Genomic DNA, 13,554 nt, shown 5'->3' with positions numbered 1-13,554 from the left:
TTATAGAGTAATACTGCAATATAAATGGCATAACAAGCTTTGGCTTCAAATTAAACGACAGGTGTTATTATGAAACACTAACTCCGGTAGTATTTTTGACAGACTAGACATTACTGTAATTTATATATTTAAATATAGACTAAATAAATATCATTTTAAGAAATTAATTAGTTTATTTTAGGATAATTTTAAGATAATTGAATGAAACATTTAAATTATTAAATATAATTTTTGTATTTATAATACAAAATACTAGTAAATAATAAATTATGTTTTTAGTATAAAAGATATATATATTCTTTATAAAGATTTTTAATAAAATAATTTGTTGTTTAAATATTTAGAGTAATATAAATAGTTAATTATTGAGAATTTCTTAAAAATAGATTCAAATCTTAATAAACTGTAATTTAAATTAGACTTAAACATTGCCGATAAGCTAACTAATCATTTTCTTGTTAATCAATTATTTATTTTTATTACAATTAATATCTGATAATACGTTTGTTAAACATAAATATTTATAAGTTTTAGCTTAATTAGCAATATTAAACAAAACTAACGTTTTTTCTATAAAACCCAATAATTGCTTAATATATAAATATAAATATATATATATATATATATATATATGAATATCAGTTTATAATATATAAAGATATATACAATATATATAATATAAAATACTAACTAACAAAAAAAAAATATGGCACCGGAATTATATTATTGGTCACAAGGATTGACATATAAGTAGGAATTTATTTTGATTTAATGGCTGTCACTGACTACTGTTATAAACAACAAAATGGGTGTTAAATCTTATGATTGCATTGAATGTTATTTTTTTTATATATTTTGTTGTTTTTTTGTTATATTGTTTCAAATGAAAATGGTTTTGTGTTTTCATAATAAGAAAACCAACTTATTTATATATATATATATATATATAGCAAAAACAACTTTTTCTTTTATTTTTGCTATACTTTCTCTATTGAAAGTGTCGCGCAAATTAAATGCACTTTTGACCTAATATTTATTATCAATGAGTCTCTCTCTYTCTCTCTCTCTCTCTCTCTCTCTCTCTCTCTCTCTCTCTCTCTCTYTCTCTCTCTCTCTCTCTCTCTCTCTCTCTCTCTTACTATCAATTCACTTACTTAGATGTCTCTCTATTTATAACAAATAATAAATCTTATTAATTTAACTGAACATTATATTGCCTTATAAATGAACATTAATTCAAAAAATTATATAATAAATATAAAGCTTATGTATTATGCAATCGATAAACATTATAGTTTAAAGACATTTATTATAGTTTATTATTTATGATATTGATATTTAGTTATGATTATCAAATTGTTATATAATTTTTGGATACATTTTTGTAAATTATTATAAATAATAATTACATAAAATATTGTATTAAGAAATAATTATAATAGAAAAAATGATAATATAAAATTTAATTATATTAATTTATTAAATACTATCTTAAAATTGGTGCCTAAAAATTTTTATAAATATACTAATAAAAAATAAAATTTGAAATTGTAATCATGGTCAAATTTATTTTATTTTGAATTTGTATTGTTTTTGTTGCTATTGTTTGATCTTATTTCAAGCAATATATTATACAATAGTATGATATAATGTTATATACTGTATATTATTTAGCAAATTGTATTGTTTTATTTGGATGAACAAACAAACAATCATTTTAGTGGTCAATGAATTGAATTTCTTTGCAACTATTGTTTTAATAGTACAATACATATGTCTATGTAATAAATGTCCATGAGCATATGTCTAAAATACAAATATTGTTATTGGCAAATAAATTATATGTACAGTAAATTTCCACAAATAATTATTATCATTATATAAATTTATGATACATTTTTGGATATTTTACATAATTTATAGTCCCTTTTGGATAACAGATAAATGATAAGAAAGTCCATCAAATATAATATTTAATTAGATTAGTCTTTTTTATGTTAGAAATAATGCTCACAAGCACTGGTATGATAACAACTATAAACGGATACATAAAAAGTGGTAAACACAGCACTCCGGGAGATAATGTGAGGCTGTGCTCAACTAATCTAATAATATTGTATCTTATTATTTATATATGCGTCTAAACACATAACTTTTGTGTAGATGTTTGTACAGTATGTGTATAGCTATAGATATACCGGTATAACTAAATAATTGACACCAACTCTAGTGTTGTCATTAATACTATAAATATCATAACAAATATTGAATAAACATATTGTGTGTTTAATTAATTAAATTCAATCAATCATATGAGCAAATTATATATACAATAGTCATATCGTAAATAAATTCTATAATACAATAACAACAAGTGATACTAAAAGATTTTTTTTTAAATTTATACGATTTTATGAATAATTTATTTGTCACAATCAATTTAATGTTATTTTGATATTAAATTTAAATAACTATTATTATTATTGTACTAAGCTTTATGCAGACTTTTTAAACTATTAATTTAATTAAAATAAAGTAAATAATGAAATAAAGAAACCTTTAAAACATTGATTAGACAACGCTAGCAATAAAATTCATTTTAATTATTAATTAAAAGCTTAAATAATAATATTTTAATGAACTTAAGCAATATATTTATTTAAATATATTAATAAATTTTATTTTTTTATTTCATATAATATGCTAATTAAAATCAACTAAACTTAAAATATATCACAGTTTAATTAATTTTATAAATAAAACAAATCTTATGGACACTAATTTTATTGATAAAATTCTAGCTAATTAAATATTAATATTTTATTAAATATTTAAAAATATATTTTTTATAAATAAGACATATATTTAATAAATAACTACTGGTAACAGCTGTGATAAAAATATATCAACAATATTGACATACATTTACTCTTGAGATTGGATTTATTACTAAGAAATCCGGTAAAACTTGTTTTGTTTTTTATTTATACAAAAATAGATTTCTTGTTAATATTAAGATTAAAGCAGACATTTTACATAATAAACTCTTATTTATATTACATTGATATTTGATAACTATTATATAACTTTTTTCCCCAGAAAATTAAATGTATTTTTCATACAATATTTATTTATAAAATTTCATCATTATATATTATCATTAATATTTTACTACAATAATTATAATAATTATTTATTAAAAACTATTTTTAAACAGTATAAAATTATAAAAATTAGAACTAATTGAAAAAACAGTTTTATATTATTTAAATTTATATAAGTTTTTTTACTAAATATTATATTTTATAACTAAACTAAATTGTCAATACTATTAAATTGTTATTATTTATAATGTTAACAATTAAGAAAATACTTGTAACCATAATTTGTGTGGTAATCATAAGTATGTTAATGTTAAAAGTGTCACCACTTTATGCTGTTATCGTATATTTATCCAATTGTCTAATCGTGCTATTATTATCCTGGTTTGTCGGTCAATGGATTAATCAATTTTTATGGCCAAACAGTATGATAAAGTCCACGGGTAAGGCAGTAATTATAACCGGATGTGACAGTGGTTTTGGCAATGGACTGGCCTACGAGCTTAATTGTCTGGGTTTCTACACCATTGCATGTTGTTTTAATCCCGATGCCGATGGTGTCAAACAATTGCTAAATAGATGTGTATTTCGGGACAAACTATCGATAATACAGTTGGACATCACCGATGAGATACAAATTGATGAAACATATGAAAAAATATTGCGTCTATTGAATAATAATGAACTACAATTGTGGTCAGTGGTCAACAATGCCGGTGTTTTTTCTATTGGATTTGCTGAATGGGGTCAAGGAGTGGACAGTTATCGCAAAGCATTAGATGTTAATGTATTGGGAACTTTACGTATGACTAAAAAATATTTGCCATTATTGCGACAATCAAAGGGACGGGTAATTAATGTGCTTAGTGTGGCCTCTCGTCTAGCCGTTGAAGGTTACGGACCATATTGTGTATCTAAATATGGTTTACTGGGTTTTACTGATTCATTGAGAAGAGAAATGTTACGATTTGGTGTACATGTGGTCAGTATTGAGCCCTCTTGTTATAGGTATGTGCGGATCAAACACTGGATGATATAATGTATGACTTTTAAAATATAAATATTATAATATACAGAACACCTCTTTCTCATATTGAAACTGTGGAGTCAATGATAGACAGTGTGTGGTCACAGACCCCGAGTCACATACGACAGGCATATGGAGACCAAGTATTTGAAAAGTTTAAATCTTCGTACGCTTTTCAAGTCCGCAGAGCTCGAGACCCGATAGAAGTTATCAATACTATGGTTGAAGCCATTAGTGTCGCGCATCCGAAACCCAGATATAGATGTAGCGGACAGTTAGCCGCGTTTATCATGTCTTTAGCCGAACTCTTACCGATTCAAGTATTTGATAGCTTATGGCATCTAATCAACAAATTTGAAGTCATTTCCAAATAAAACTACAAAATATACAAAGTATATAATTTAAAAAAATAAAATAAAATATTTTTATTATATTTGTGTAGTGATATAAGCATTACTTGATTTAATTATTTTATTTTATTTTTTATATAAAATAATTAAACTAATTGTACAATAAATCATTTTGATTAAATATTTTCTAATTATCATGACTATCGTTATTCATATACTATAATATATATACAGTATATCCCTCTTTCGTAATACGATTTATCTCTTAATTTAGTCATTACTTTCAAAGGCAATACTATAAACAATAATAGCAATCAATAGTAGGGTTGATATGAAGATAAATACGGATGAGATTATGATTACAATCCTTTTTCTTTGTTCAAGTCTTTGTTGTTGAAGTTTATTGTCGACAGTTGTATTCACCGATGTATTAGATGTCACCAATAAATCACTTATTGATTCATTTATTGATGTTATGGGTGTTATCAAAGAAATACTAGCATTCAAAACATCTTCAGATGTGGTTAAAGATAAAACATTTTTGTCAAACAATATAACTATTAGTAATAAATACAAGTTTAGACTAAACATTATTTCATAATTATTAGTTATTTAATTAAATTTTTAATTTAATATTATCCGTTATAATATAGATAATGTTAGTCAGTATCATAAATATAATACTTTATATATAAACATTAAATATTAATGATTAATAATGTGCTTAACAATAGATTAATTAAATCCATTAAACATACTGTACTATTATTATTAATAATACATATTTGATAAAATCAATATCTAATACAGTATATAAAAGGACATATATACTGTATATATATATATATATGTTGATTATTATTATTGATTATTGATTTTTATCAAAAAATTAATAATAATAATAATAGTAAATGTACTGGATTTAATTTTTTTATTGATAAACACATAATTTTATAGTTTTTGGTAAATTCACTCTCTTGATTTATTTACCAATAAAATCTATAGTATTTTTTTAAATATCATTAAATTAATAGAATTTAAAATAATTTTTATTATTTTAGTTTTTAGGACTTTTTATTATACTATTATAACTAATTTTTTTTCTTTTAAAATAAGAAAAAATATAATATTTTYCCGGAAATTAGGGGGAATTTCTTTAGAATATTTTCTCCTTTGGAAAGTTACCCAAACTCTTAGTATAATAGATTTTTATAGCAATTTCATAATGTCTTAAATAAATAGTAAAATCTTATAATACTTTTATATTAAAATTTATATACTGAACAAATATTAAAGCATAAAATGCTAAATTAAAAAAATATATGACTTTATTGAGCAAAAAATCAATTTTTTCTTATTATTATTTAAATAATTTTTGAATAAAAAATTAATACTCAATTTATAAAGAATTAGATAAAAAAAATTTATATGAAAATATCATTTCATTTAGTATTAAAAATCATATAAAAATAAATTACATAAAGTTATATAGTATTGTATTTATTTTGTAAATTGAAATAAAATTTATTTAGTTTAGATTTTGATTCTATTGTATAATAGTATAAAATGCAAATAAAAATTTTATTTATCAATTAATTTTGCATATATTTTAAATTGTTGCTTAAAAGTAAAAATTTTTACATAATTAATAATTAAAAATTTAAATTTAGTTAAATAATAAATTATTTTTGATAAATAAATTGTACTTAAATATTGTACTTTATTTATTTTATGGGTTAATAAAAAATTGTAATTCATTTTTTTAAAAACTAATAACATTTTTGTTTACTTAAACACACAAAAAGTTTTGTTGGTCATAAATGTTGTATAATTTCAAATCATTTAATATTTTGCGTGACATTTAGTCTTGAACTCAACTAGTTTTGATGATTAGCTAATTATTGTGGTAATGATCAAACATCAGTATAACCCATATTATTGATATATTAGTTGATAAAATCTTTAAAGCTATTGTTTCTCGTGTCAAATATCTGTTAAGTCCAGTAAACAAACATATAAAAAAATAAAACTTATTTTTCTGTATTATTTTACAATAAAAATTAGAAGTAAGGATATAAAATAGACACTCAATTGGATATTATAAATCATTTTAGCGTTTAAACTCAATTCAAATGATTACTTATATTATTAAGAATATTCTTGAAAAACATCTTTAATTCTTGAGAAACACTAAAAAAATTATAGAATTATAAGAATTTTTTTGTAAAATATAGAAAGTTTTTTATTTAAAAATGTTTAATCAATTCTTACTATTCTTAATCCTATTTACGGCCGGAATAGTACTAAATAAGACTAATTTTGTGCGAACAGAGCTGACCGATACAAACACAACAGTATTACCACCGGTGGCCACAAATGTAACACTTTTTCCGCCGCGACGTTCAACCGATCTGATACTATCGGACGTAAACGATGTGCATATATTACTATTGATGTCACAACAGGCCGAACTTCCCGTGTTTTTCGAAGTGGTCAAACCGGCGCTACAGTTGGCCATCGATCGGGTGAAAGTAATGTACCAAAATCTACGATTCAAACTGATTGCCCGCAAAGATGACAGACCGTGTCATAGCAATGTTGCCGGCGCTGTGGCCGCCGAGGAATTCTATCTGAGACGTGTAGACGTTATCATAGGCCCGGCCTGTAGTATGGCATTAGATCCGGTCGCTCGGATGGCTTCCTATTGGAATATTCCTATTTATACGGCCGGAGGTATTGGTATAGAGTTCTCCCGGAAGAACACCTATACATCGCTTACAAGAATGGCCTTTTCGTTAGGTATTTCTTTAAACATTTTTTTATTATAAATAAYATATAGAAATGTTTAGAAGAAAATAAAATAAATTTTTTTAATTAATTAATTATTTTATAGTGATATATAAAATTATCAATAATTATTAATATAGTTAATTAAAAAAAATTATTAATGAATGCAAAAATAAATTGCTAAAAAATAGTATATGTTTTATATACAGACCGTGTGTCGCACTTTTTGGTTAAAATCATCCGCGAGTACGACTGGCATCACGTGTCGCTCATTGTGGACGAGACAGAGATGACCAACACTTTAATCAAAGCATCCCTTCAATCGGTCTTCAAAGAGATAGAGTTTGGACACGAAATCAATTTGGATATACAAACGTTTACCAGAAGAGACAATACAACTGTTAATTATAATAAAATGTTGAAACAATCGGCTCGTGCGGCCAGAGGTATGTCACTATTTTTATCATTGTCTAAGACAATGGAAAAAATTATATTTTGTAAAAAACAAATATATGATCACCAATACTAGTGTTTATCATACTAACGTTGGGTCATTTTGTACGGGAGATACTATTGGAGGCACACAGCTTAGGTATGGGCAATGGCGAGTACTCATTTTTCAGTATAGAACTGGTCAAAAGTGCCGGAACTAATGGTGACTTTTCATGGTATCAACCGGGAGACAAACGTAATAAAAATGCGCGCGAAATGTTTGAGGCACTTATGATGGTTGCTGTCCGGGTGCCTACCAGTGCTGAATACGCCACTTTCACACATAAAGTAACCCAAAAATCGCTGGAAGAGTTCGGCGGCAAAACGGTCATCGAACAGGTCTAACATTGTTTCAATAAATCCCAGGCCTTAAGTGAATTTGTTTTGAAAATGAATTCAATTTATCAAAAACAAAAAATTATTTAAATTTATTAAGTTTGATAAAACTTTTGTTTTGAAAACAGTTATAAAAATTTTGGATAAAATAACTTTATTAAAATTACAAATAAGTATAAGGCTTACAAAAAAGGGATAGTTGTATATAAAACATAAATCATTAAACTGATTAAAATTTAGTCTCTATTTTTCCCATCAATTTCCTATTGTCTCAAAAAACTCAATTAACTGGTATAGAAAAAATCTGCCTCGTTCAAATTCCAGGTCAACCCCATTGTGGCTGCTTTTTATGACAGCATTTTAATGTTTGCCTGGGCTTACAATAAGACACTTGCCGTCGGTGGAGATCCACGGGATGGCCGAACATTGGCCCGTAGGATATGGGACACGACATTCAAAGATGGTCTAAAATTTATATTATTAAACTATTAAATTTGTTTTGTCAATACTAATGCGCAATAAACTACTGTTTGCCCGATATGTCAGTAGGCCTTACGGGTGATATTTCAATCAACGAGAACGGCGATCGAGAAGCCGATTACACGCTCAACGATTTGGATCCGGAAACAGGTATTATGAGACCAGTGGCCGCATATTTTGGTAGTCGACGCGTGTTTGAGAAGATTCAAGGTGTCGAAATTCATTGGCCGGGCGGCAAAAAAAGTCCTCCGCTTGACATACCCTACTGTGGATTTACTGGCGATGCGCCCCATTGTTTAGTCAAAGGTATAACCCATTGTTATGAAACAATCAAGTTTAAACTGAAAACTTTAACAATTATCATTTTTACTAAACATTAATAAATTATTAATATTAACATTATTAGCATTTATCATATATAAACTGTACTCAATTTGCTATTAATATAAAATTTTAAAATTAAACAACAAAATAATTCCTATATATTAGTATACGAATGCTAAATATTTTTTGAATTAAGTAATAATCTTAATGTTTTTTAACCAATATTATCGATCAAAATTAGTTAGAATTAATAACTTATTATTTTCAACAAATTTATTCAATATATTGAAAAAGTTGAAACAAATTTTTTGATTTCAAACATGTGCATTTTTAATTTTAAAAGATCATATAAAACACTTACTAATATCATATATTAAAATAACACATTTTAATTAACAATATTAGATTAATGTATTGTAAATTACATTTACATTATTTTGCACTTAAATCATTTTACACATTTATCTTTTGAAATTGTTATAAACTTTATTAAAATGATATCATATGTTATTTATACGACAAATTTATACCAAAAATCTTTATAAAATTAAGACTATTAAAGTTTTAACAAAAATTTAATACCAAAGATATAATTTTAATATAAATATATACAGATTCCACTATTGTTACTAAATTATTAATTATGATTTACATAATAATTCAATTTGATTTTGTTTGTCATCACATTAATGATATCATCGATTATATCATTAATGTAATCAAATATCATAAGTGTGTCTTAATTAAGACATCAGATTTATGGTTCTACTGTTCTTCGAAAATCAAAATAATCAGCAAAAAAATTTGGTCATCTCTGAGATGCGGTATTTATTTAATAAACTTTTATATTGTCCACCACCTCCCGTACCCCAAACTATCTAACAGAGCCATTTCCAATATGGATCACTGCAATGATCATATTTATTTGTATGGCAATGGTTGGCATTATAGTAACATTCTTCGTCTCAAAGAAACTTAAATTTGAGTCCGAATTGGCCGACTTGTGGTGGAAAGTCAATTATGACGGTATGTATGACATGACACACAATTTTTGAACAAAATTTATTTATAAAACATATTATTCAATAAAAACAGATATCATATTTCCCGAACACGTTATTAAAAGCCGAGCGAGTGGTCAGAAATCGGTTATGTCGTTAAATTACAGCGACACCGATGGCTTTGTGTCGGGCAAGACATCTACAAATAAGGCGCCGTCAGTCGTCAACTCATTGATTAGTGCCGGCGGTGTTATAGACTCGGTATTGATCGGCACTTATAAGGGTATTAAAGTTGCTGTCAAACCATTGAACATAAATAGGTTAAACCTATCGCGAGAATTGCTCCACGAATTGAAATCTGTATTAAAATTTTATTTTTCTACTCTTTTACTGATTCATATTGTTATGTACAGGTGCTGGACATAGTGTAATCATACAAACAAGTTATACAAATAGTATAAAAGTTATATAATAAACTTGACTTAATTGATTTATAATTATTAGTTAACTTGGCAAATTGTTCCTGGTAATTTAACATTGTATTGTATAGTACAATACATTGTATATACAATGTATAGTAATAATAATAATTGAAAGTTTATTATTAAGATTACAATACAATACTAAATTATCAATTTGTAAAGTTAACTATATTTAAAAATAAATACTAAAGTTTAAGTATTTGTTGATACATTTGTTAATATGTTTGATGTGTAGTCAGTCTTATGATAAATTATTTCGCAAATAATTTACATTAACATAAATTATATAAATTTTTAAAAATAATTATTAATATTAAATATCACAAACAATAGTTTTATATGATATTTAAGTTGTATTTTGAGAGACAACTATTTAATTAATATATGACTAAAATAGGTTTAAACTTTAAACTGTCCAAAGCATCTGTACCTCAAGATATTGTGATTCAATTACTAATTCTGTGACGTTGTTTGAATACCTGTCCCATTACAAGCAGATGCGAGAACTGACTCATGAAAATCTGACCCGATTTGTGGGTCTCTGTCCCGATGAACAAAATTTAGCCCTTCTTAACGAACTATGTATTAGGGGATCGCTTAGGGATCTACTGGAAAACGAAAAGATTAACATTGACTGGACGTTCCGGTATTCAATGATGAATGATATTGTCGAGGGAATGATTTTTCTACACAACAGTCTACTCGACTATCACGGACGGCTCAAGTCGACCAACTGTGTAGTGGACGGCAGGTTTATGGTAAAAATTACCGATTATGGGCTGAGATCACTTCACGAACAGGTGTTTAAGGAAACGGATGTTAATCCTAGAATGCTATTTTGGACGGCACCGGGTATACCAATTAATTCATTATATATTATCATCAATTTATTATTAATTTTAATGTACAGAACATTTACGTGCAAGAGATCCGATAAATACCGGTTCCAAAAAAGGCGATATCTATTCATTTGCTATAATACTACAGGAAATTATCACTCGTTGCGGACCTTTTGAATCACTTGAACGACTGGGTCGACGGCGAGTAATTTACGAACCAAACGAAGTGTTAGATCGCATACGAATGGGAACAGTACCACCGTTTCGACCGGAAGTGGCACCGGACGAGTGCAGTAAAGAACTGTTGAATCTGATGCACGAGTGTTGGACAGAACAGCCAACCTCTCGGCCAGAATTCATTTCCATTAAACAGAAGCTCCGGAAGATATCTCAGGGTATATCCAGTCGTAACTTTTTAGACAATTTGTTGCAACGTATGGAACAGTATTCGGAAAACTTGGAGCGTATTGTCGCCGAAAAGACCGAATCAGTAATTGAAGAAAAACAAAAAACAGAAGAACTTCTCTATCAATTGTTACCCCGATTTGTGGCCGAAGAACTGAGAAAAGGTATTCACGTTCAGCCCGAAAGTTTCGATGAGGTGACCATTTTCTTCTCGGATATTGTCGGCTTTACCTCACTGTCTGCTATATCAACTCCTATGCAAGTGGTATGTCATCAAACTATTTGAGTTTTTTTTAATTGTGTTATTTTGTGATAAATTCATGATTGCTTTCCTATCATTAGGTGGATCTACTTAACGATTTGTACACATGTTTTGATGCCACTATTGAAATATACGACGCCTATAAAGTTGAGACCATTGGTGACGCTTATATGGTGGCATCAGGTTTACCGATAAGGAATGGCAGCGAACACGTGCGAGAAATCGCACGGTTAGCTCTAGACTTGCGTAGGGCTACCAATGCGTTCAAAATTAAACATTTGCCAAAACGTAAACTACAATTGCGTATTGGTTTCCATACCGGTCCCTGTGTTGCTGGTGTGGTCGGCCTTAAAATGCCAAAATATTGTGTATTTGGTAAATATATTAATTTACTAATTAGTCAATTGTTATAATTTTATTATTGTTTTAATTACATTTAGCTAAAATCAGTTTTAATATAATTATTTTTTTTTATTACCTCCTTTACAAAACACAAGTATTTAAATATACAGTAAAATAATATAAAACTGGTGTCAAACATAAATTTTGTGGGATAACTAAATATTGTGTAAATACTAATAAAAATTAATAGCCTAAACAAACAATATTATTATATAATTTTAGATTCTCTGAGCTAATCAACAATTAATACTTAATTTTATTTACTTACTTTTAGATTGTGAACGTAAGTATAAATAAATTGTTATGTATAAAATCAACGATACTACAGTATTAATATTATAATTAAAAAAAGAAAAATAGTATTTAATTATAGTATTTTTAATTTCAAATAAAATTTGTTAAAATTATCTTCTATGTTATTTTTCGATATTTTTTCTATTTTATTTATTTATTTTTTAAATTAGGCGATACTGTAAATACTGCTTCGCGTATGGAAACTAACGGTAACTAAATTAAAAACAATTGAAATTTTGATTGATTTTATAATAAAATTTTATCATATCAGGCGAACCCTTGAAGATACACATATCGGAAAAATCGCATAAATTGTTGGAAAAATATGGCACATTTGTGACAGTTCCCCGGGGAGACATCGAGGTTAAGGTATGACCACTGTTTAGACTGTTGTTGGTATCTGTGTTGATATTATTATTATTATAGTAGAAGTTTAAATACTCTGAATAATATTATTTACATTAGGAAGATATGTATAATTTATATTTGTTTGTCTACTTAGGGAAAGGGTATTATGAGAACCTATTGGTTAGAATCGGAGAAACAAACAAATCATTTGAATCACAATAACATCACTGATAGTAACGAACAGGAGATGAAACTCGAGAGCATTACTGGTGTCGATGGGTTGGCTAATGTTCAGACGTGAACTCATTGATAACATTGGATCCAATTGTTTCATGACTTTGATTAAGTCATATTTATTTTGACAAATTTGTAAGACACTAGTCGTGTGACAAAAAAATGCTATTTTTATCGCTGATACTTATTACTGAGCGATATACTGTATAATTCAATTAATATAATTTTGAATTATAACATACATTTTAAAAGTTTTTTTTAGTATACCTAACTAATTATGTGTCGAGTTTGTGTATGTGTTTATGTACGGTAAGTGTACTGTATATGCCTATGTGTATGTATGTACTGTATTGTATAAGTAATTACTTTTTTTTAGCATACAGTATATGA

The 13,554-nt window shown here is 26.7% G+C and overlaps 3 protein-coding genes across 5 annotated transcripts; all 3 read left to right on the top strand.

Annotated features, from left to right (window-relative positions):
- Nucleotides 1-3,444: 3,444 nt before the first annotated feature.
- On the top strand, nt 3,445-4,502 carry LOC128958163 (D-beta-hydroxybutyrate dehydrogenase, mitochondrial-like). Its single transcript, XM_054303978.1, has 2 exons — nt 3,445-4,109; nt 4,178-4,502. Exons 1-2 carry the CDS (start codon nt 3,529-3,531, stop codon nt 4,500-4,502), a joined length of 906 nt encoding a protein of 301 aa, XP_054159953.1. The 5' UTR covers nt 3,445-3,528.
- A 2,228-nt stretch (nt 4,503-6,730) lies between these two features.
- Nucleotides 6,731-8,102, top strand: LOC128958162 (atrial natriuretic peptide receptor 3-like). Its single transcript, XM_054303976.1, has 3 exons — nt 6,731-7,277; nt 7,475-7,711; nt 7,795-8,102. Exons 1-3 carry the CDS (start codon nt 6,731-6,733, stop codon nt 8,100-8,102), a joined length of 1,092 nt encoding a protein of 363 aa, XP_054159951.1.
- A 528-nt stretch (nt 8,103-8,630) lies between these two features.
- On the top strand, nt 8,631-13,344 carry LOC128958647 (atrial natriuretic peptide receptor 1-like). 3 transcript variants are annotated; one of them, XM_054304542.1, is made up of 9 exons: nt 8,631-8,879; nt 9,783-9,923; nt 9,993-10,258; nt 10,878-11,232; nt 11,291-11,889; nt 11,967-12,261; nt 12,753-12,791; nt 12,854-12,951; nt 13,085-13,344. In XM_054304542.1, exons 1-9 carry the CDS (start codon nt 8,633-8,635, stop codon nt 13,229-13,231), a joined length of 2,187 nt encoding a protein of 728 aa, XP_054160517.1. In that variant the 5' UTR covers nt 8,631-8,632; the 3' UTR covers nt 13,232-13,344. The 3 variants fall into 3 exon arrangements, with proteins under 3 accessions (XP_054160517.1, XP_054160519.1, XP_054160518.1); XM_054304544.1 differs by lacking the exon at nt 8,631-8,879 and adding an exon at nt 9,598-9,721 and having other exon boundaries at nt 9,849-9,923; XM_054304543.1 differs by lacking the exon at nt 8,631-8,879 and adding an exon at nt 9,598-9,721.
- The last annotated feature ends 210 nt before the right edge of the window (nt 13,345-13,554 follow it).

Source organism: Oppia nitens, unplaced genomic scaffold (genome assembly GCF_028296485.1).
Source record: "Oppia nitens isolate AA-2021 unplaced genomic scaffold, nextdenovo-longstitch-racon4-pilon3 scaffold3_pilon_pilon_pilon, whole genome shotgun sequence".
Lineage (NCBI taxonomy): Eukaryota > Metazoa > Arthropoda > Arachnida > Sarcoptiformes > Oppiidae > Oppia > Oppia nitens.
The sequence above is the reverse complement of the archived record's forward strand: the minus strand, read 5'-3'. Positions and strand labels throughout refer to the sequence as shown.